Raw genomic sequence first — 23,021 nt, 5'->3', positions numbered from 1 at the left:
TTATTTGAATATTAAAAACATACACTCCAATTTTATTTCAATATATAGATAATTCACAAAATATTTTTATAAATTATATATAGCCTATATGTTATTCTGGTGAGCTACATTATTGCAAAGTTTCATCAAAATTCATTCAGTAGTCTTTGCGTTAAAGAAGTTCAAACATACATCCAGACATACAAACTTTCACATTTATAATATTACTAGCTGACCCGGCAAACGTTGTTTTGCCATATAAAGTATAATTCACGCGATAGTTTTATAAGTAATAAAATATTGCCTATATTATAGCCTGTACATCATTTTGTTCTATTATCAATAGTTTTTGCAGCGCACGCAAAAATAGGTTTTCGATTTTACACCCTGTGTTACAAAATAGCAAGTTTATTACGGATCCCTAATTTTGAAAAAAAAACATGCCTTCCTCGATAAATAGACTACCCAAAACTGAAAGAATCATTCAAATCGGACCAGTAGTACCAGAGATTAGCGCGTTCAAACAAACAAACAAACAAACAAACACTGCAGCTTTATAATATTAGTATAGATATTAATCTATTATAAGTTACAAACAGTGGACAGATTTTTAAACAAAATTGTATGTTGTTTAGACAACATTGTAACTATATCGCTCATAATACTGTCAATACAATGATAACTCTGAAGTTTCCCGAATGTCAGGCAGCCTTGCAAATAAAAATAATAATATTGACACACTTTTACAGAAATTATCTTGCCCCAAATTAGGCATGGCCTGTACTATAGGTACAAGACAACGATGTATTTAATACAACATACTTACTTAAACATACATAAATACATATAAACATCCATGACTCGGTAACAAACATCTATACTCATCATATAAATGATTGCACCTACCGGGATTCGAACCCGGGACCTCTAGCTTAGTAGTCAGGGTCACTAACCATTCGGCTTTATAGGTCGTCAATAAATGCGAAAACTTTATACGTCCGAATAAACCAATGATAAGCAAAATGACTATTTGTAAACATTTTGCATATTCTTGGTTTATTTCCAGGAATAACTTTATACCAAGCTTATTTGTAAGGCTTAACTCTTGGTTAAGAAGTTACCAGTGGGAGGCGCCTTTGCACAGGATGCCGGCTGGATTATGGGTACCACAACGGCGCCTATTTCTGCCGTGAATCAGTAATGTGTTTCGGTCTGAAGGGTGCCGTAGCTAGTGAAATTACTGGGAAAATGAGACCTAACATCTTGTCTCAAGGTGACGAGCGCAGTTGTAGTGCCGCTTAAAATTATTTGGGGTTTTTCAAGAATCCTGAGCGGCACTGCTTTGTAATGGGCAGGGCGTATCAATTACCATCAGCCGTACGTCCTGCTCGTCTCGTACCTTATTTTCATAAAAAAAAGCATAGTTTTTTAACTCTCAGACAGCAAATGCCTATTTTACAACTGTTTTGAATTACACTTTTCATTGTCAACGTTTGCTCGTAAATTTTATTTCGTTTGATAACACGATAAGGTCGTAGACTTCACGCCTTCTCAGTTCCATCCTGTTTATCCTTAATAAGGATTGTCTATCCACAATTTGCAAGTAGGCGTCAGATAATTCGCAGATGATTTGCTCGATGACGCATAAACGTAAGAAATCTGTCTTCAAGAACAATGAAAGAGATATTTAATTCACTAGTATCTCGGTTGGATTCCGTTCAGGCTTAAAGTGTAAGCAGAAAAAAATTTAGCGACTTTCTGTATTAAATAGCAAAGTAAAATTGGAGCCAAAATTTATGAACGATATAATAATATCGGGATTTTTTTTGGAGGAAAAAAACAGAACAGTTATCTAATATCTAGGTACATATAAGTGGCTTATAATATATTTTTTTATGGAATAGGAGGACAAACGAGCGTACGGGTCACCTGGTGTTAAGACATCATCGCCGCCCACATTCTCTTGCAACACCAGAGGAATCACAGGAGCGTTGCCGGCCTTTAAGGAGGGACTACGCGATTATTTTGAAGGTACCCATGTCGTATCGTCCCGGAAACACCGCACAAGGAAGTTCGTTCCACAGATTTGTAGTACGTTGAAGAAAGCTCCTTAAAAACCGCACTGTGGAGGACCGCACACATCCAGATGGTGGGGATGAAATCCTAACTTCGGAACACTCCCCGTGATAAATGCGGTAGTTAAGTTAAGTGATCCCGCCGTTCACAGAGCACTGGGTCCCCGACAATTCGAATAGCTCTGCGTTGCACGCGGTCAAATGGATCGAACTGATACTGGGATTTTTTTTATGATAATAAGGGACGAGACGAGCAGGACGTTCAGCTGATGGTAATTGATACGCCCTGCCCATTACCATGCAGTGCCGCTCAGGATTCTTGAAAAACTCAAAAATTCTGAGCGGCACCACAATTGCGCTCGTCACCTTGAGACTAAGATGTTAAGTCTCATTTGCCCAGTAATTTCACTAGCTACGGCGCCCTTCAGACCGAAACACAGTAATGCTTACACATTAAACTAATATTTAAAGTTTCTAATGTGACAAGAACAGTTTAACTATTAACTAACGATTACTGATAAACGTTATTCGTTAAAAGCTCATAATAATATGTAATTACACGGGTGAAATAACCTTTAAAATCAATCAAAATATTTTTGTAGTTACAATCAAATCATTCCTCTTTATAATATTAATACAGATAAAAAACTTGTAATGTTAAATAATAAAAAAACATTAATAAGAAAATATTTTTCTTGCAAAAGTATTTGAGAATAGCATAGTGTTATATGGTATACGATGGCGCAGAACTTAATGGGAATCAAAGTGATTTTTAGGCTCTTTCTAAAACTTTTAAGGCATGTAGGTATGTCCTGAGTTTTATGTGGTAATCGTGATGTAATAAAAGGTAGGAAGTCGTAACTGTTATTACCGTTCTATTTCGAGTACTAATACTTTGTTATCGACAATCAATTTCGATTTAATTTTCCCAAATCAAAAGTGATTCTGTTTCTTTTTACCTGATTGCGACGCCGATACTGCTTTTATCAGTCTGTGTGTATGTTTTATCACTTATGGCTACCTAGATGCCAAACAAGTGGACCGATTTTGATGATTCTTGCGTCAATTTTTTTTTCATCTAGGGAACATAATAATATAGTTATTATTCTATGTTGCCCCACCTGCATTATAATCTAGCCTTAACTAACGCTAATAAGTAATTCTACTTTGACTTCAACTGCTAAATATATTAAAATAAGAATGTGTCAATTAACACATATCTTAATATCTCTATTAAGGGGATGTCGCTTTGGTAATGTGTCTTTTATAATATCACTATTTTTATATTTTATTACACTTATTCACTAGCACTACACTAATTCAAAAGGTTTGTATATTTTTATTAAAAAGAGCGCAAAAAAGGAATTCTGGGAGATTTTCTTACGCCGCTTCTTCTCTCTCAGAGCGCCATTTGTTTCCGAAGCGGTAGTATTATCTAGTATATTAGAAATGACCTCAAAAATAATTCTAAAGTAATCAATTTTGAGAAAATAAATGCGTTTTATGCCTTTTCTTCGCTTTAGTCTTAATATCAGTGTTGTCAAGGAGCTGAATTACTTCGACATTCATATGATGGTGAATGTCGATGTCCTCTATGTTGATGAGTTACAGCGTATTTTTGTATTACTTTGTCCACGAACTCGATGTTAAGGTCCCGATCTTGCGTCAATTGAATTGGTTTACCCCCTTATTCATAATGGTCCGCTAACTTTAAAAAGCCGTTAAGGAGTGTTTTTTCTCATTCTGACTTAGGTCAATAGAAGAAGTCAGAGTGAGAATTAGCAATGCTTTAAGTTAGCAAACTATTATGAATAAGGGGGTTAATCTTTGCGTGTCACTAAATTTAAATTACGACTATGCCTTCCTCAAATTTAATTTTGCTTTGCAGAACAATAATTTTCACAGATTGTCTGTCCATTTTTTCCGGTTACAGTTAGACAAGGTTTAATCCGTCTGCTTGTACTTCATCTTCATATTATAAGAAGTAACTCGGAAAACATTAGATCATTTAAATGATGCCAAGTCAACGAAATCAATAATCTTACCATTCCTAATCATGATGACTTATGATATTTAGTCAAAACACATATTTGATAGTTTATTATGAGAACAATAGATATAATATAAGTGGCCTTCCGCCGTGATCCGTTCTCGCCTCTCGCCTCCTCACGACTCAAGCACATTTCACCTATAACTATGTATGTAGTTACAAACCTATCTTGGAGGACATTATATATACTAATTTTTTCAATGCAGCAATGAACGTAAGCGCTTTGAAATTTGATTACAGACAGTTAATTCTGCCACAGATTACTATAAGTCGTTAAGGAGTCCCATTGATCCTCATATTCGACTACGACAATTACTTGACCATAACTATGTTATGGTAGTTGACTTAAATATCCTACTAGCATAAAAAGAGTTGGCCGACTATCGTTAATTTGGTCCTTAGAATTGAAGAGTTCCGTTACTTTGTCATGGATTCCATAATACAAACTACCTTTGAAATATATCCTTTCCCATAAAAAAATAATCATCGAAATCAGTTAGCGCGATATTGAGTTATTCGTAAATTTATCGTACACATACGTATAGACATTTATGGTCACAGAAATTTAAGACTTTTATTGTTTTCAGCTCTGGACCAAATTACAATGGAACCACACGAGAAGCACCAGCTTTAAAAAAAAAGGAATTATCAAAATCTGTTCAGTCAGTCGAAAGTATTGAGGTAACAAACATAAAATAAGAACATACCGACGAATTGAGAACCTCCTCCTTTTTTGAAGTCGGTTAAAGGCCGACAGAGACCCAATAAACGCCTTTGAAATGTGGTGCTGGAGAAAAATGCTACAGTTTCCATGGACTGCCTTTCGCACCAACGTGTCTATTCTGAGAGATCTTAATGTCAAAACTAGACTATCCACTCTATGCCTTCGTAGGATGCTGGAATTCTTCGGACATATTGCTCCTAAAGGGGGTCACCATCTTGAACATCTGATGGTGACAGGCAAGGTAGATGGCAAACGTCCCAGAGGATGCAGTCCCACGAGATGGTCAGACCAATTTCGATTTTCTCTGAAGATCAACAATTTTCGCAGCAGACGGAGGGAAATCGTACGGGAGAAACTGATGCAGCGGGGACTCACGACCCTCAGTAATGTGGAAAACGACGCGAGGATTTATTTTATGGAATAGGAGGACAAACGAGCGTACGGGTCACCTGGTGTTAAATGATCACCGCCGCCCACATTCTCTTGCAACACCAGAGGAATCACAAGAGCGTTGCCAGCCTTTAAGGAAGGTGTACGCGCTTTTTTTGAAGGTACCCATGTCGCATCGTCCCGGAAACTCCGCATAAGGAAGCTCATTCCACAGCGTTGTAGTACGTGGAAGAAAGCTCCTTGAAAACCGCACTGTGCAGGACCGCCACACATCCAGATGGTGGGGATGATATCCTAACTTGTGGCGTGTCGTGCGAAGGTGGAATGAGGATGATGAGCAACACTGATGTGATATTGTACTTGTATACAGAATATTACTCACTACTTAGTTTGATATTAAATATACCACTGTAGTACACGTACTGTCGTACTCCAGCCACATATGTATAATTATACATTTACCATGTTGGCTCTTTGCCAAATGTTGCAATCCGTAGGTGCGTTGTTTACGTTCAAGCTTACGCAGAAACAGGGATATAAGTTTTTATCACCCTCAAATGAGGTCAGGCCTTGTATTTTCATTGATATCCAAATATACTAGTTATTCGAGCATATTAAAGCTACTTACGCAATTTTTGTCGTAATAATAATATATTTTGTTTGTGCTTTTACGTGTCTTACAAAATAACTGCACTTAACTTTACTAATAAATATCAAACTCATATTATTTCACACTGTGATTTTCAAGTAATTTTGTTTTTAAAATGACAAGCACTTTTGGCACGCATGCGCATTTCATTTTGTGGTTATTGAAAGAGATTGTAATGTTCTTTATGGAAACATTATTAATGCTGAATCGGGTGGAGTTAATAATAATAACAATAAAGATATAACCTTAAATGTAAACGGAACAAAAATTAATGATAAAAATGAAGTAGACCGTGTTATTGAGGAATATTTTGCTGACATACTGAGTAAAGTTCCGGATCACCCTGATTCCAGGGCAACTGAAACTGAATATTTAGTGAAGCTAAATATCGGTGCTACTGGCTCTGTGTTTTTGTTTCAGCATGTGACTGCCACATACCTAGTTATAAACTTTGAAAATGTTAGAGCTAAAAGTCACTGAGGATTTGTGGGGTATAGCACTTGTTAAACATGTGTTTGACTCTAGGAGGACTATAGCTATGTTCAGTTACCTTATTCAAACCTTTTGCGATCCAAAATTGCGACACAATTGTTATTCCAAACTTCTTGTCAACTAGTACACATATAAGACCTTGTATTAAAGTCTATTATATCTACGTGTAGCATACGTTACATATGACTATTTTTCTTTCATATATATCGATAAAAATATGCCAGAATATGAATACAATGGTGTGTAAAAATTTCAAACCAATCGGTAAAGAACTTTAGGACATTTGGGGTTTTGATCATACAAACATTAGATTTATATACATACTAGCTGACCCTGCAAACGTTGTTTTGCCATATAAAGTATAATTCACGCGATAGTTTTATAAGTAATAAAATATTGCCTATATTATAGCCTGTACATCATTTTGTTCTATTGTCAATAGTTTTTGCAGCGCACGCAAAAATAGGTTTTCGATTTTACACCTTGTGTTACAAAATAGCAATTTTATTACGGATCCCTAATTTTGAAAAAAAAAAAACATAGCCTATAGCCTTCCTCGATAAATGGACTACCCAACACTGAAAGAATCATTCAAATCGGACCAGTAGTACCAGAGATTAGCGCGTTCAAACAAACAAACAAACACTGCAGCTTTATAATATTAGTATAGATAGTATAGACTAGCTGTTACCATATTAGTAGACTGTGACACACACTCACAAATATCATTATACTTGCTGCCTTGCGACGTCGTCTGCGTACATTTTTTTAACACTTTGGGTTACATTATTGGACTTTTAGTAGTTCTTGGACGCGTTCTTAATTGACATAGGCACCCGGGGATAGTGTAGCTTCCCTACAGTGAAATAATATTTAAAATCGTTTCAGTAGTATCGGAGCCTATTCAATGCAAACAAATAAACAAACAATAAAATCTTTCCTCTTTATAATATTATAGTATGGATAAATATAGATGAGTGTTAATATACTCCGCTACTCAGTTGCGCTAATTCTGTCGTATGCGTCGCCTAAAAAGGGAAGGAAAAGTAGTTCAATTGCATTATTATTATTATTCATTACCTGCACAATGGAACGGGTCTGCCGCGTGACGTCATCCGTAGAGCCTTGGATAGACCGAGGCGCCCTGATACATGTTGGTATCATTTTATCACTTCCACAGCATACATGGCACTTTTGTCACTTACAAACAGATGAGAAAGTACTAAAGAATCATTATCAATCAATTCGAGTCAGAGTTTTGTTGGTGAATATTCTGAGCAATATAAAGTATCTTTCTTATATTTTCTTTGAAGGTATATCAAAATAGTTAATTTAATTATTAAATGTTTATTTAAAAAATAAATAATTTCTGAATTTATCACTATTGATTATTTAGTTGTTTTCGAAGTTGTCTACTTTCTGTAATCACTGTTTTTTATAAGAGGGGGCAAACGGGCAAGTGGCTCACGCGATAGGGAGTGGTGTGGCAACAGCCCATGGATATTCGCAAGAAGAGATGCGTAACCAGCTTTTAAGGCGAAGGGCAAACAGAAAACACACAAACAAGGTGTTTTTAGACAAGCTTTGTGGTGAAAATATAGCATTTGGAGCTATGAACACTACTTTATCCTGTTACACATACCCTTAAGTCTTACTTGTAGGTTGCTAATGCTTGCTGTTGGTTAAAGTTAATACTATACAGAGCTATTATGAAATATCAGTTTTCTTTGCAGTTAAACAAGTTTTTTCTCGGCACGCTGCATTTGTTTAGTATACTACTCTCATAAAAGTTGTTCTTATAGCTTTTATTTTTTTTTTGTAGGTACATTTAATCAGATTAGTAATCAATAATGAGGTTTGTAAGCAATTAAACTGTTTGCACCTGTTAAAATGTTCCATTTTCGACGCAAGAATTTTGAAAATATTGGCTTAATAACCTAGAATTCGTGAACTCAAATCCCTCAAGGTCGCCGGCATTTAGTGTCGCCTTAAGGTGTGAGTATACTCTTGTCTTTAAGGTCCCTAAGTGCGGGGTTGCGGGTGGTATTTTGCATTTTGATATTATTGTGTATATGATATTTAAAACGCTTTTAAGCTTTGAAGATTGATGCAGCACCTTACAAACTAAATTTTTATGGAAAATACTTGCTCATTTAAATAAGTAGCCGTTGAGTTTTTTGTATGTATTGGCAATGGAAAAATCACAGATTCCAAATTCAAATGTAATATTTTGTTTATTTTTAATTGTAACAGTATTTAAGGCCAATAAGTAATTATAAAAATAACATACACAATAGTATTTTAAAATAGCATAATTCTGAAGCACAAGATATGTGTGATACAGACCTTCTATAGTTAATTATTTTGCGGTCATGAAGCGATTCAGTACATTTGAAGAATGCGTCATGGTGTATGAATAAGTGAGCAAGTCTCGACGGTGCGATCAACATTTCTGGGAATATTTAACTCTAGATAACGAAGCGCCATCCTACGTATTGAGTCAGCGGCAATATAGATCATAGACTAGTGCCTTGTACTTGATTTGGTCTGGTTGAATTTTGATTTAATATAAGATGAGCCATTATATTGGGGGGTTGTCGATCGCAGTAGATGGTGTTATCTCGTAAAGATGCTGCTGCCAATCCTCCGTTTGTTCTTTTTTATCACAATAAGGGACAAGACGAGCAGGACGTTCAGCTGATGGTAATTTATACGTCCTGCCCATTCAATGCAGTGCCGCTCAAGATTCTTGAAAAACTCAACAAATTCTGAGCAGCATTACAACTGCACTCGTCACCTTGAGATATAAGATGTTAAGTCTCATTTGGCCAGTCAATTCACTAGCTACGGCGCCCTTCAGACCGGAACACAATAATGCTTCACGGCAGAGATAGGCGCCGTTGTGGTACCCATAATCTAGTCGACATCCTGTGCTAAAGAGCCACTGGTAAAAATCCCGTTCTATGTATCCCTTAGTCGCCTCTTACGACACCCACTGGTGGAGACGGGGTGGTGCAATTCTGCAGGCAAAAGCTAGTGATCATAAAGAATAAAAAAAACATCCTGCATACAATTATCTATCTAAGAAATAAGCGCCTATTTCTATCGTCAAGCATTAGTGTGCAAGTACTGTTTGCGTTTCGATACGAAAGGCGCTGTGGCTAGTATAAATACTGGGCTGATAAGACTAACATAATATAGAGTTCCGTAGTAGACTTGTTCACAAAAACAGGTTCTTTATCTTTCGTTACATATTTTACAGTTATATTTATATTTTTTTATTGTAATTGATTGTTTATTTTATAGTTTTGTTGTTTATTCATTGCAATTAATTTATATAGTTTTTTCTACACAAGTGAATAACACGAGGAATAAATTTATAAGGATTTTTGTTTTATAATGCCAAAGAAGAGTAACTTCTTTGCGTGCGTAAATGAGTATTCTTTTGATACGTCTGTGATACACACACACACACTTTCTTTCATTCGTTTTCGTTCGTTATAATCACAGAAAAGAAAATGTTCTGCTCCGTGTTTTTAATATACTAGCTGATGCCCGCGACTTCGTCCGCGTAGATAAAGGGTTTTTGAAAATAATAAGCAAGTTTCGAATTGAAGATTATCTCATGTCTTATTCAGTTACAGTTCCCGTTTTCGCTCCCGTTCCCAATATATTATATGAATCTTATTTCGAGGAAGATTACTATGGCAAACTAATATACCTATAGTGGGTTTAGTTAAAGCTCATCGACGTGAATTTCAGTTTTTCACCAATCCCGCGGGAACCATAGATTTTTCCGGGATAAAATGTAGCCTATGTCCTCTCCCAAGTTCCAGTCTACCCCTGAACCACCAGTGGGAGGCTCCTTTGCACAGGATGCCGGCTAGATTATGGGTACCACAACGGCGCCTATTTCTGCCGTGAAGCAGTAATGTGTAAGCATTACTGTGTTTTGGTCTGAAGGGCGCCGTAGCTTGTGAAATTACTGGGCAAATGAGGCTTAACATCTTATGTCTCAAGGTGACGAGCGCAATTGTAGTGCTGCTCAGAATTTTTGGGTTTTTTGAGAATCCTGAGCGGCACTGCATTGTAATGGGCATGGCGTATCAATTACCATCAGCTGAACGTCCTGCTCGTCTCGTCCCTTATTAAAAAAAAATAAATATCAGTAGTAGTCGGTTCAGTAGCTCCGGCGTAAAAGCGTAAGAAACAAACTTACATTCACATTTATAATATTAGTAGGGACGATCCCGGCCGTAAGGTGTACATCAAGCGCACACGAAAATACCTAAGCATCACTCGAAACCGTATAACCCCTTTGTTATTTATTAACATCATTATTAGAGCGTAGGTGCCACAGAAACAATAATTACAATATTGATATGCAATAGAATGTCTGTCTAGAACAATGAACAAGTTCCGTTGGATGGGAGGAATCACTAATCAAACATGAGTTATTTTAATTAAGTTCAGTTGAGTTAAAGGCACCTACGCAATACACGAAATAGCTGAGCAGTGTATTAAAGTGAAAAGTTATTCTTGCACTTAACTAGTGGTTTTAATGTACTGAATATTTAGAAACAATTTACTATTTCTATCACTGGAAAGCTTGCAAAGGATGCCGGCTAGATTATGGGTACCACAACAGCGCCTATTTCTGCCGTGAAGCAGTTATGTGTAAGCATTATTTTGTTTCGGTCTGAAGGGCGCCGTAGCTAGTGAAATTAATGGGCAAATGAGATTTATCAGCTTATGTTTATCCTGAGCAGCACTACTTCGTTCCTTCGTTCATTACCAGATCTGTTCAATAGTGCCATTTTCGATAGGAAAATTGTAAGTTGTCACCGGAATAATATCTTTAGCCTATGAAATACTTAGTATTAAAAATTCACATGTGGTTTTCTTTATCAGTTCCACTTCATCTCTATACTATTTTATATACTGGGTGATACAAATGATTTAAGTTTTCTTTAGTGTTAATTCCGCTAATATTTGCTTTTAAAACAATTCGACACGTGTTTCGCCTCTACACGAGGCATCCTCAGGACGTGTTGTGTCGCCAAAGTCTGGCACGAGACTGAATCAAATGAGCCGGAAGCCGCTCTTTTATACCCTCGTCCCATGAAATGACGCGCTGTGATTGGTCGGCTGTTGTGACGTATTACCCCCGGAAGAGATACGTAACAAAGGTGATGGGACTAAATTTGTTTGTTCATTCAACAATGTTGAAAAACAAATATTGCCGGAATTAACACTAAAGAAAACTTAAATCATTTGTATAATTATGGATTTCCGCAAAGTAACGCCTAATTCAATAAATTTTCTTATACTGGGTGATTTTTTTATAAATCCGTGTTAACATATTTGACTGGCAGTTTACTCTATTGATTGATTTTTATTAACTTCAAGGCAAGGCAGACTATTTGATGTAAATTACAAATCGATAGCTCAACGCGATCTTAATAAAAAATGACAGCAGACAGACTACGAAGTAGTAGCCTCGTAATATTAAAATTTGACTTTTTCTCTATATCTATTAGAGTTACGAAATCCTTAATTTCAATATTTTTTAAGTCACAATCAAAAATCTTCGCTATATCATCATCAACATCAACATCTTGGTAAAAGGTTTCTATAAACATATTGTATAAATGATTATTGGCAATATACTATACCGACACACTAAAGTGTTAGCAATTTCAACGAAGGTTTGTTGGCACAAGGAGAAGCAGAGGGCCTTAATACTTCCGAGTAGAATCGCATATTTTAGCGTGTGTTAGTGTTTTAAAACATTTTCGACGAGAAAAGAGCTGCTATTGATTTTTCACAACTTTTTAATAAATTAAGTAGGTATCTACCCCGCGCCCGCTTATTGTATTATTTGTCATATGTAATGAAATGTCATTGACTGAATTATTTTTATTGCGAATATATAAGTATTACATTATTTAAAATATATAGGTTCCGAATAAGTAATCACCATTAATAGCGACGACCTGTATAGCCGAGTGGCTAGCGATCCTACCTACTAAGCTAGAGGTCCCGGGTTCGAATCCCGGTAGGTGCAAGCACTTATATCATGAACATTGATGTTTGTTTCCGAGTCATGGATGTTGACATGTATTTATGTATGTTTATGTGTATGTATATATGTATTTATGTGTGTTTAAGTAAGTATATTGTATTAAAAATATATCGTTGTCTTGTAACCCATAACACAGGCTAAATGCTTGATTTGGGGCAAGATAATTTGTGTAAAGGTGTGTCAATATTATTATAAATATACTAATACCTTCTACGAAACACGCTGCATCGCAAGGTATACGTATTATTCCGATCGGCTTAGTAGTTTTTGCAGTACAACCGAAGGAAAAAAACGGCTCTTCATTTAATAGTGTATGGATAATTAGCCATTTTCTCTCCCCGTACAAATTTTCAATAACAAATGAAGCACATATTAAAAACGAATTTTCATACAATTTTTCTGCCAGCATATTTGTAGGCAAATAAATGGCACAGTTTCGGCCCAGTTTCCACGATAATCACTTTGAAGGGGGTGTAATATAAAATGCATTTCACAGCGGCGCCTCTCCCACGAGAAGCTCAGCGTGATACTTAGCTCTATGGTAATTATAGAGTTTGTTAGCGTGGGTTTCACCACTACACCACACCTACCCATTATTGTGCAGTCCCTTGTTTACGCAATTTACTACTACAACGCCTAATTATACGAACAATCCAGCTTTTTGTTATTCGCAACCAGGCCACAAATATTCGTATTTTATCGCTAATTACTTTGAAGTGCGAATTTACTGTGAAATAAAGGAAACATTTTCACTTTGTTTGAAAACTATGCAAACTGTATGTGAATCTATTTGAACTATATTTATAATATGTTATTTCTATAAGTTATTCTAAAAAGTGGCTGAAAGATTTTCTACTAATATTTTTTAGATTATTTATAACTTGTATGCTTGCTTACCCATTACGCATTGTTCTAATATAAGCTTATTCAATATGTAATTAATATATTTATTGTATGTTTTGTCCAATTTTTTAGAAGGGAAGGAAAAATATTGTGACAAAAAAAAGGATTGTGTGGTTTTATGAAACCACGGAAAGAGTGAAACTATTTTTAACATTATATACATTTAACTAAAAATTATTGGAATAATATTCCATTAAGGGTATAAAAATCGCTATTTCAGTCTTAATTTTATACTTGGAAAACTGGAATGATGATGGGAAATAATAAAAGTAGACTAAGCCTCCAACTAATAAGGGCCCTGGTTAAAATGAGTAATAGTCTATACACTACACGGGCGGCTGCTGCGAACTATAGGCGCCGCCAGACCGTCACGCGACATGCAACACACAGACGAAAAAAAATGAGACGATGTAATAAAAGTTTCACTTAAAAGAAGACAGATAATTAAAAATGTTATGAATTCATATCTCTAGTATTATTTTTGTTAAGCTTTGCTGGTCTATATGCAGAATGATACAGTTAGGGTTAGCCGCAGTCTCCGGCGAAGAATTGGTTCCCGCTGAAACGGGTGAGTTGTTAACGTTAAAAACTCTTTTGAAATAAGTTCGACATGTTTTTAGCCTCTACACAAGGCATCCTCATGGGTTGAAGACTAGCCGAACGCTGGAACCAAAGAAGCCATTTTATACACTCGTTGCATTAACTGACACGCTGTGATTGGTTGGCTGCTGTCCCCAAAAATACGTAACAACGACAGAGAGACCAAATCTGTTTATTCATTCATAACATTTAAAATAGTAATGGACTTCCGCAAAATATCGCTTTATTAAACAAATTAACAGGGACATAAGTCTAATTGACCATAGAATGTTTCCAATGGATAACCATTACTTTTACACCAAGATTGGCAAAGCAAGGATAATCGGTGAAATTTACAAATATATTTTAGAATTGAAAGATGAACTTGATACAGATACGACAGTTCTGATATTTCATGCTAGAGAAGAAAACAGAACTACTGAACTCAAGTTTGTCAAAGTCCCATCAAAACTAAATTAATTAAAGAATTAATATTGTTTGACTTTGACTTTGAATACTTACAACATCATGTGGTGTCGTACATTATAGCCTCCTATTAATATCTACCAATAAATACAAAAAAATATCCCAAGGGTGGAACTCGGGGTAAATATTACTTTCATAGCTGGCAACATATTATTTTAACTGCGTCTGTTTTGATAATATTTTGTTGTTGAAGAATGTATTAGTTTAAATTATAAGTTGTGAAATAGTACTTTGGTGTGAAATGTGACTTTCTTATCGTAATTTTTATAGTGAGACGCGTTGTGACACCCTTTCACAGTTATTTTTATCGTTGTCATTTTAAACTTGCAATTAATATACTTCAATGTTATAAATTACGATTTAAAAAAAATTTAATAGATTTATTTAAAAAAAAACACCGACTCAGGTTTTTTCCGGTTTCTTGTAAATTAATAAAGTAATTAATATGTTATAAAATAAAAAATAAATAAAAGGCATTTATTTTCTCAAAATTGATTCCTTTAGAATTATTTTTGATGTCATTTCTAATAACTACTAGATACTACTACCGCTTCGGAAACAAATGGCGCTCTGAGAGAGAAGAAGCGGCGCAAGAAACTCTGTTAATAAAATGTTGTGGGTTTTACAATTATTAATTTTATTCAATTGTAATTAAAACTTATTCTTACTACTGCTATCTATCCCTTATATACAAAATACAATAAAATTGTTTCCCATTTTAATGTTACATTTACAATTTATTCATGAACAGTCAATATTTTCATCATTCCAAGTACATGTATACTTAATTTAACAACCTTACAACTTGAATTAATTAATAGTTACTGCGTATGTCTACTTATATGAAGAGAGGTTGTCCTATAATAGTTTACGTATAAAGTTACAGTTTATGAAGTGACTAAAATAGGCGTTAATATCGAGAGGAAAAGGAAAACAGGACGTAAACTGTTTCTAGCACCTCTTTGAACTATTTGACGTTTGAACTGTCACCACTCAGGTGACGCCCGCAGTTGGCAGGAGGACAAGTCTGGGAGAATCTCTCATCTAAGATGTAAATTACTTCTTTTTCGTATACGTTTGAGCTACTTGTACTCTTACGGCCATTTTCAATAACCTATCTATCCTTAGTTTAACTTACTAGAGGCTGACAAATCTATCCTTTTACGCTTACTTACATTTCAATAACCTATCGACATAAAGCATTGGACTATAACTATATTGAACATAACTATGGATAGATAAGATCTTGTCATTAAACAGTGACAGCACGGAATCCGTAACTATAGATACGTTATTGAAAACGGCCGTTAATATTAGATGGACTAGTTACTTAATCAGGGATAATCACGTAAGAACCAATCAATGAAACTATAAAAGGGAATTTTTAGCCGCAAAGTTTAGGAAACAACAATGGCTACCATGGTTAATTACTTAACTATTTCTTTTTTAATTAAGTCACTGCACATGCTACATGGTGACAATATATATCAGTTACATTTTACATTATTTGTGAATGTCCTATATATATATGTTTAATTTATATAAATTAAACCGAAAATTGTCAAGACTTTTCCGTGGTAGTCGGATTTGTTAAGCAAGTCAGAAAAAAAAACAAAAACCTTTCTTACGAACTCTGCCTATATACATGAATATGGCAACATTAGAAAAACGACTAATATGGTTACACTGATAAATGCAGACGAAGTCGCGGGTAACAGTTAGTAATACATAAAATATAACATTAAATTATAGTAAGCGCTGTCTCCAGTAATTTTTCGGACCAACAATGTCTCTCCAACTAGCATCATATTAATATTATCTTAATTGCTCAAAACCGTGACTAGTTAATCTTTATCAACATTTTTATGTAACACAATGTAATTATCATGTAATTACATCGAAACAATAATTTCTAGGTTGTGAAAACGGGTAGTGTTTTACGATTATGTCACAGAGTTGTGAGTTCGTTGCCCCGGCGCACCTTCCGTGATTATAAATACTCTGTGTCGAACATTTGACAGTTGTAAACAAACACCGCGGCTCGGATGTGGCTAAAGCGTGTAGCTTTTATGAGTTTTGGCCGAGATCGTACTATGTTAAAACTTAATTTAGGTCGACCTCTTTACTAATTTGGTTTCGTTAGTTACTTAAAAAAATTGTGGCCAGTGTGCCCTAAAGTGCATTGATTTATGGTGGTAGAGAGGTTATTTATTATGTCTGCAACAAACCAAGGACCTTAATCAAATTCAAAAGAAACATTGAGGTTATTAGGTTAGAAGTAAAAATATGGCAAAAAGTGCTATAAGGAACAATAATTAACATATCAACATTAACTACACTGAATATGTTAAAAAAAGACGGATGCTAAACCATGATTTCTAAATGGTTGTTCGTTTTAAAATAAATGTATACACTTTTATAATAAAGTCCCAGCCACTGTTATGCATTATCTATAAATAAATTTAAATGTTAAAAAAAAAATGGCTCTGTCGTAAATCCTATTACTCCACAGCTGAATATCTAAGTGATAGGACAGCCTGGGACTAGATTATAGTGATAGAAATGACTGTACAATATTGTATATTTTTAAGGAAAAGAGCGCAAAAAAAGAATGCTGGGAGAGTTTCTTGCGCCGCTTCTTCTCTCCCAAAGCGCCATTCATTTCCGAAGCGGTAGTAGGTAGTATCTAGTATATTAGAAATGACATCAAAAAGAATTGTAAAGGAATCAATTTTGAGATTTATTTAAATACCAGTGGGTACCACAACGCAGTAATGTGTAAACATTACTGTGTTTCGGTCTGAAGGGCGCCGTAGCTAGTGAAACTTGGCAAATGAGTCTTAACATCTTATGTCTCAAGGTGACAATTGTAGTACCGCTCAGATTTTTTGGGTTTTTCAAGAATCCTGAGTGACACTGCATTGTACTGGGTGGGGCGTATCAATTACCATCAGCTGAGCGTCCTGCTCGTCTCGTCCCTAATTTTCATAAAAAAAGTATCGTACAGATATCTTCTAATCGTCAGCTTAGGCAACGGAAAGAAAAAGGGTTGAAGATACATATTTTACAAATTCTCTTTGATAAGATATTTCGTTCAGCTGTAAAAGCTATAATATAGGCCTAGCCTTAAGCGTATTCCGCACATAGAACGTGACATTTGGCACACTTAGATTTTATACAACAAATGCATTTATGCAAATCCTGAACATAGTTTAATTAGCGAACACAGAGTAAAGAACATGGCTGCAACACGGACTAGTAAAAAAATAAGGTCTCCGTGTCACCTTACATAGCAGTGTAGCACCAAAACAAGCCCATAAACGTGTAAATACATAGCCCCACGCACACACTTACACTATTACAGGCCGATAGGCGGCCATTATCAGAACTGTCATCGTCTGTGACACATCAGTTTGTGTGTCAATAAAATATTTTAAAAATGCCGTCTTGCGTTGTCAAAAAGTGTAAAAACGATACTATATAAGTATTTGTGGCCATATATGATTATTTAAGGGAGAAAAAATTGTGTAACTAGTATCCCCCGTAACCGCACACACACTAGCATAACGGTGCTTCACTTGCTAATATCACTCATTCGTGGCTGAAACAGATTATTACTAAACATCATCTGTTTTTGACAAATTTAATATGTTTAAAAATGTTTGGAATTTTTGGTTCTAAATTTAGAAAATTATGACCATTAGGTGTACCATCTAAGAGGAAATCCTTAAGTTAATCAATAATATTTTCTTCTCATGAATTAATTCAAAAAACAAAGAAAAATGCTTAATTGTAATGTATATAACAGTAGACGTAAATACAAAATACTTAAATACGATAAGAAAAAGACAAGCAATAAATACATAAAAGTTTAAATATGATGGTTATTATTGTTAATTATAAACATACGAATAAATAACTATTGTAACAGCACCAATAATACATTTAGACGTGAAAGAAACTATATGAAACAATATTAACTCAGGCGTCCGTCGGAGTATGTAAACATTTCCGTTGCATTTTATAAATAGAACCAATGTAGGTAACTATATGGACAGACAAAACGGCCACAAAATAGAATATAAAACTACTGCTCGTTTATTATAACTGAAGGAATATACAATAGACATTACTTACATACATACTTGAGTGTGATAAATCGCGAACTTGAATTTTATATTGGGCTGTAATAGCTTAAGCTCAGGATAATTGCAGATTGAAATCTATACTAATATTATAAAGCTGCAGTGTTTGTTTGTTTGTTTGAACGCGCTAATCTCTGGTACTACTGGTCGGATTTGAATGATTCTTTCAGTATTGGGTAGTCCATTTATCGAGGAAGGCTATAGGCTATGTTTTTTTTTCTCAAAATTAGGGATCCGTAATATAATTGCTATTTTGTAACACAAGGTGTAAAATCGAAAACCTATTTTTGCGTGCGCTGTAAAAACTATTGATAATAGAACAAAATGATGTACAGGCTATGATATAGGCAATATTTTATTACTTATAAAACTATCGCGTGAATTATACTTTATATTGCAAAACAACGTTTGCCGGGTCAGTTAGTTGAATATAAAAACGAAATCAAAGTATAACTATAAAAACCTAAACTGTTTTGAAAAGAGCAACCTCAGCGTTTCTTGCTCATTCTTCTCTGAGGAAACCTGCTTCCTTGCAAAACTTCCGAATGAGCTGTATGCAAAAAAATGTGTGTGCGTGTAATCTATAATAATTAACAGATACATATATATACTTTTTATGCTTATCTGAGATCTCATAGACAAAATATGTTAATTTCGTTTGCCCTTGTTTGTCCCATCTATTCTAGGACATCGAGTATCTAACAAATATTCTTAAAAAGTTGAAAGACAAGAAGATTTAATTTATACCATTAATACTTACACTAATTAAAGCCGTGTTATTAATAAATAATTGAATAAAAATAATTACATTATTAATGTCACATATATCAATATAACGTTGTTATTAAATATAAACGAATATGGCTCTATGGGCTCGGACCTTTTGCCTTTCCGATGGACGAAGAAAAATTAACGAATGTCGCAAACGTCAGACTGAGAACTAAGTGTACTTAGCTACGGTTTACGTAAGTAAAGTCTGAGCAAAGTCTAAGTACGCTTTATATACCTCAGCCTTAGACAAGAATATTGAGAAGAATATATACATTTTTACCACTACTACAACTCCTTGGGCACGCACGAGTACAAACTCATCCGCTCCTGTCGTAAATTAAATATTTTTGTTCCACCACGCTACACAAAATCTATACTTTGAATAGCTTAACACCACATTAAAAGGCATAAAAAGCATTTATTTTCTCCAAATTTATTCCTTTAGAATTCTTTTTGATGTGAATTCTAATATTCTAGATAACACTACTAACTACCGATTCGGAAACAGATGGCGCTCTGAGAGAGAATTAGTACTGTGAGCGAGATGAATATCTGAATTAATAATGAAGAGAAGTTAATTATCGAACTTATGTAATCCTATTACTTATAGGGAATAAAATATTGAAACTTATATTCTTGTACACGTTTATTGTTCATGTTTATAAAGTGTTTTAAATAATAAATAGTATATAATAGTATTTTAAATAAGTATTCGGATAGAAGCTAGACAGTATATATGTGTGTGTGTGTGTGTGTGTGTGTGTGTGTGTGTGTGTGTGTGAGACGAGCACGACGTTCAGCTGATGTTTGATGTTAAGTCTCATTTGCCCAGTAATTTCACTAGCTGCGGCGCCCTTCAGACCGAAACACATTAATGCTAACACATTACTGCTTCAAGGCAGAAGTAGGCGCCGTTGTGGTACCAATAATCTATATGGCATCAAGTGCAAAGGAGCCTCCCACTGGTAAAGATACATAATTAACATGAAATTAACTTAATAATTAATCTTAAAAAAAAATAATCTTATAAGTTTAAATACGTTTAATTATAAGTTTTATGTCTATTTATCTCTACCTCTTGAATATAAGAATAAAAGTGATCAAAATTAAAATTAACTTTTGAATTGATAATACCAAAGAAACATATCTGCATACATAAAGTCTACATCACTTATAATTAAGCTTGATTTGTACCCGGGTTCTTTATAACTCCTGTCAGTAATGTAATTCATTATCGAACTGCATGTGTTACTATAAATCTTAACATTAACCGAACACCGAACATTTATTATCAACACAATTCTGATTTGAATCGCCAATTTAAAACACTTCTTATTTTAGTTGCTTTAATTTTGTATTATTGTGATCATTTATCAAGATTCAGGAATAAAATCAAATTAACAAAACACAAATATAATTTTTGAACTGAAAACTTCTTTTGCCGGCTTGGGCAATTTTTGGCTTACCACAAAGTGCACAAAATGAGCGTGCCCAAAATCACCGACACGCTCATGACATGCGCAGGCGAAAAATTAAAAAAAAATATTCAGTTAGACACTTTTTTTATGGAATAGGAGGACAAACGATCGTACGGGTCACCTGGTGTTAAGTGATCACCGCCGCCCACATTCTCTTGCAACACCAGAGGATTCACAACGTTGCCAGCCTTTAAGGAAGGTGTACGCGCTTTTTTTGAAGGTACCCACGTCGTATCGTCCCGGAAACACCGCACAAGGAAGCTCATTCCACAGCTTTGTAGCACGTGGAAGAAAGCTCCTTGAAAACCGCACTGTGGAGGACCGCCACACATCCAGATGGTGGGGATGATAACCTAACTTGTGGCGTGTCGTGCGAAGGTGAATTGTGGAATGGTGGAACACTTTTTGGATGGGTGAAATCTCGTGAGTTCGCGTCACCGAAATGCTTATAGCAGTATATCTGTAGCTATACAGATGACGTATTTTGCATGCAACATTAGTGCTGTGTATATATAAGTGAAATTGAATGGATTTAATGAAAAGTTCAATGTATATACTGTACATTGTTGATATAGTGTTATTATTTGATTAATATATTATTGAAAATATGTTTTAGAAATAAATTGAAATTAATCGTTTGTTTATAAGCATTATTAAATTTAAAATTTTAATACTAAAACTTCTTGGTTTTCACTTCTATCAGCAGTCTCTACATTTGCGATTTTTTTTTATTAAAGGGCATTTTATTGAACACGAGGCTCATGTGATGGGTCAAGTGGTAAAGTAACCGTTCATGGACATCCGAATATGCGTCTTTTAAGCCTTTAAGGTTCGGGAAAACTGTAGCCGGTAATTAATTCATTGATTCCAAAAAGTGGCTGCGCGAGACCAGAGTCAACAGGTTGCGGAAAAAATAAAAGATTGGCACTCAAATCATAACCACTAATTTACTGACTAAGCTTTCTATACTTTTTAATTTCGAAACAAGAGAGAGTAAATAAATGCAAGGATTCGTTTGTAGATTGCAATCAGCATTGATTTAAATTATCTAAAAATCTGCTTTCTGAATTTAACGCTATGTTTTTATGGAATCGGTGGGTCTGTCACCTGAGGATAAGTGATCACCGTAGAACATACACTCTTGTAACACCAGAGGAATCACAAGAGCGTTGCCGACTTTATAAAGGGCGAGGATTGAACCGGTGGCTCTGTGGTGAGAGTCAACGGTTCAACCTATCAACCTACCAGCTCTTCTTAACAAAATTTCTTATCTAAATAAAACACTTTTTAAAGGATTAAAACGCGTGTCATTGTAACTGGTACGTGGAGCCATTGAAATTAAAAAACAATTTCCAATAGAGAAGACGGACTAAAATTATCCGACACCGGGGATCCAATTATCTCTAAAACCAAAAACTACACAAACCAATAAAAAGAGGATACTGTCAGTAAATTTTGTGAAAAACCATATGTCTACAGAAAATACCACCTCCGAGACAACAAATCGCGCCAAACATCATAATGAAAACTATTACAAATACTATCTTGACTCAACTTAATTCAACCGCAATCCCCCTGAAAACGACATCTGGAAAGTTCACGAAACGTCATGTTAACTAAAATAAAAACAAAATTGTAAAGTTTACGCAAAATCTAATGTAAAAACACAGTTACAATAACACGCTTTTTAATCCTTTAATTAAATAATGTTTTTTTAAGTGTATCACTCGCGTTGATGAAATAAAATATTAAAATTAGTTATTGAATCTCATTAACATTCATCACTTGACAGATCGGAGCATCACCGTACTCCAATAGACACTTATGTTGCTCAGAATATGAATTCACTTTCGATCTCGATATCACACTCGTAATAAATCAGATGCGCGTACACTTTCGTCCCGATGCTTCAGCCCTGGTACACGCGTGCTCCGAGCGCGGGCGCTTTTGTGACTAAGAGATGAAATCCCGAAAAGCTCACACGGCTGTGTATTGAGTTTCTATTGTGTTTTAAATAACTAGTTTTCATTTACATTAATAAATTATATGAGTTACTCCTCTACTTTTATCTGTCATTTATACAGCCACGATCACTAATATAGGTACATACTTTTTTCACGGACGAGTAAAAAAAGAAGGACTCCGCGCCGTGATATTAGCAAGTGAAGCACCGTTATGCTAGTGTGTAAATAATCATATATGGCCACAAATACTT

General features: G+C 34.9%; 1 protein-coding gene across 1 annotated transcript in view; it reads right to left on the bottom strand.

Annotated features, from left to right (window-relative positions):
- The window catches only part of LOC126965663 (protein sickie-like), a 150,205-nt gene extending 127,487 nt beyond the window's left edge, over window positions 1-22,718 (bottom strand). Inside the window, exons 1-2 of the mRNA XM_050809372.1 lie at window positions 22,583-22,718; window positions 7,440-7,632 (exon numbers count right to left, since the gene is read on the bottom strand). Of these exons, the coding sequence (XP_050665329.1) occupies window positions 7,440-7,523 (84 nt within the window). The 5' untranslated portion in view covers window positions 7,524-7,632; window positions 22,583-22,718. The remainder of the gene's footprint in view (window positions 1-7,439; window positions 7,633-22,582) is intronic.
- Between the last annotated feature and the right edge of the window lie 303 nt (window positions 22,719-23,021).

The sequence above is a fragment of the Leptidea sinapis genome, chromosome 8 (genome assembly GCF_905404315.1).
Source record: "Leptidea sinapis chromosome 8, ilLepSina1.1, whole genome shotgun sequence".
Lineage (NCBI taxonomy): Eukaryota > Metazoa > Arthropoda > Insecta > Lepidoptera > Pieridae > Leptidea > Leptidea sinapis.
This window is presented reverse-complemented; position numbering and strand designations above follow the sequence as displayed.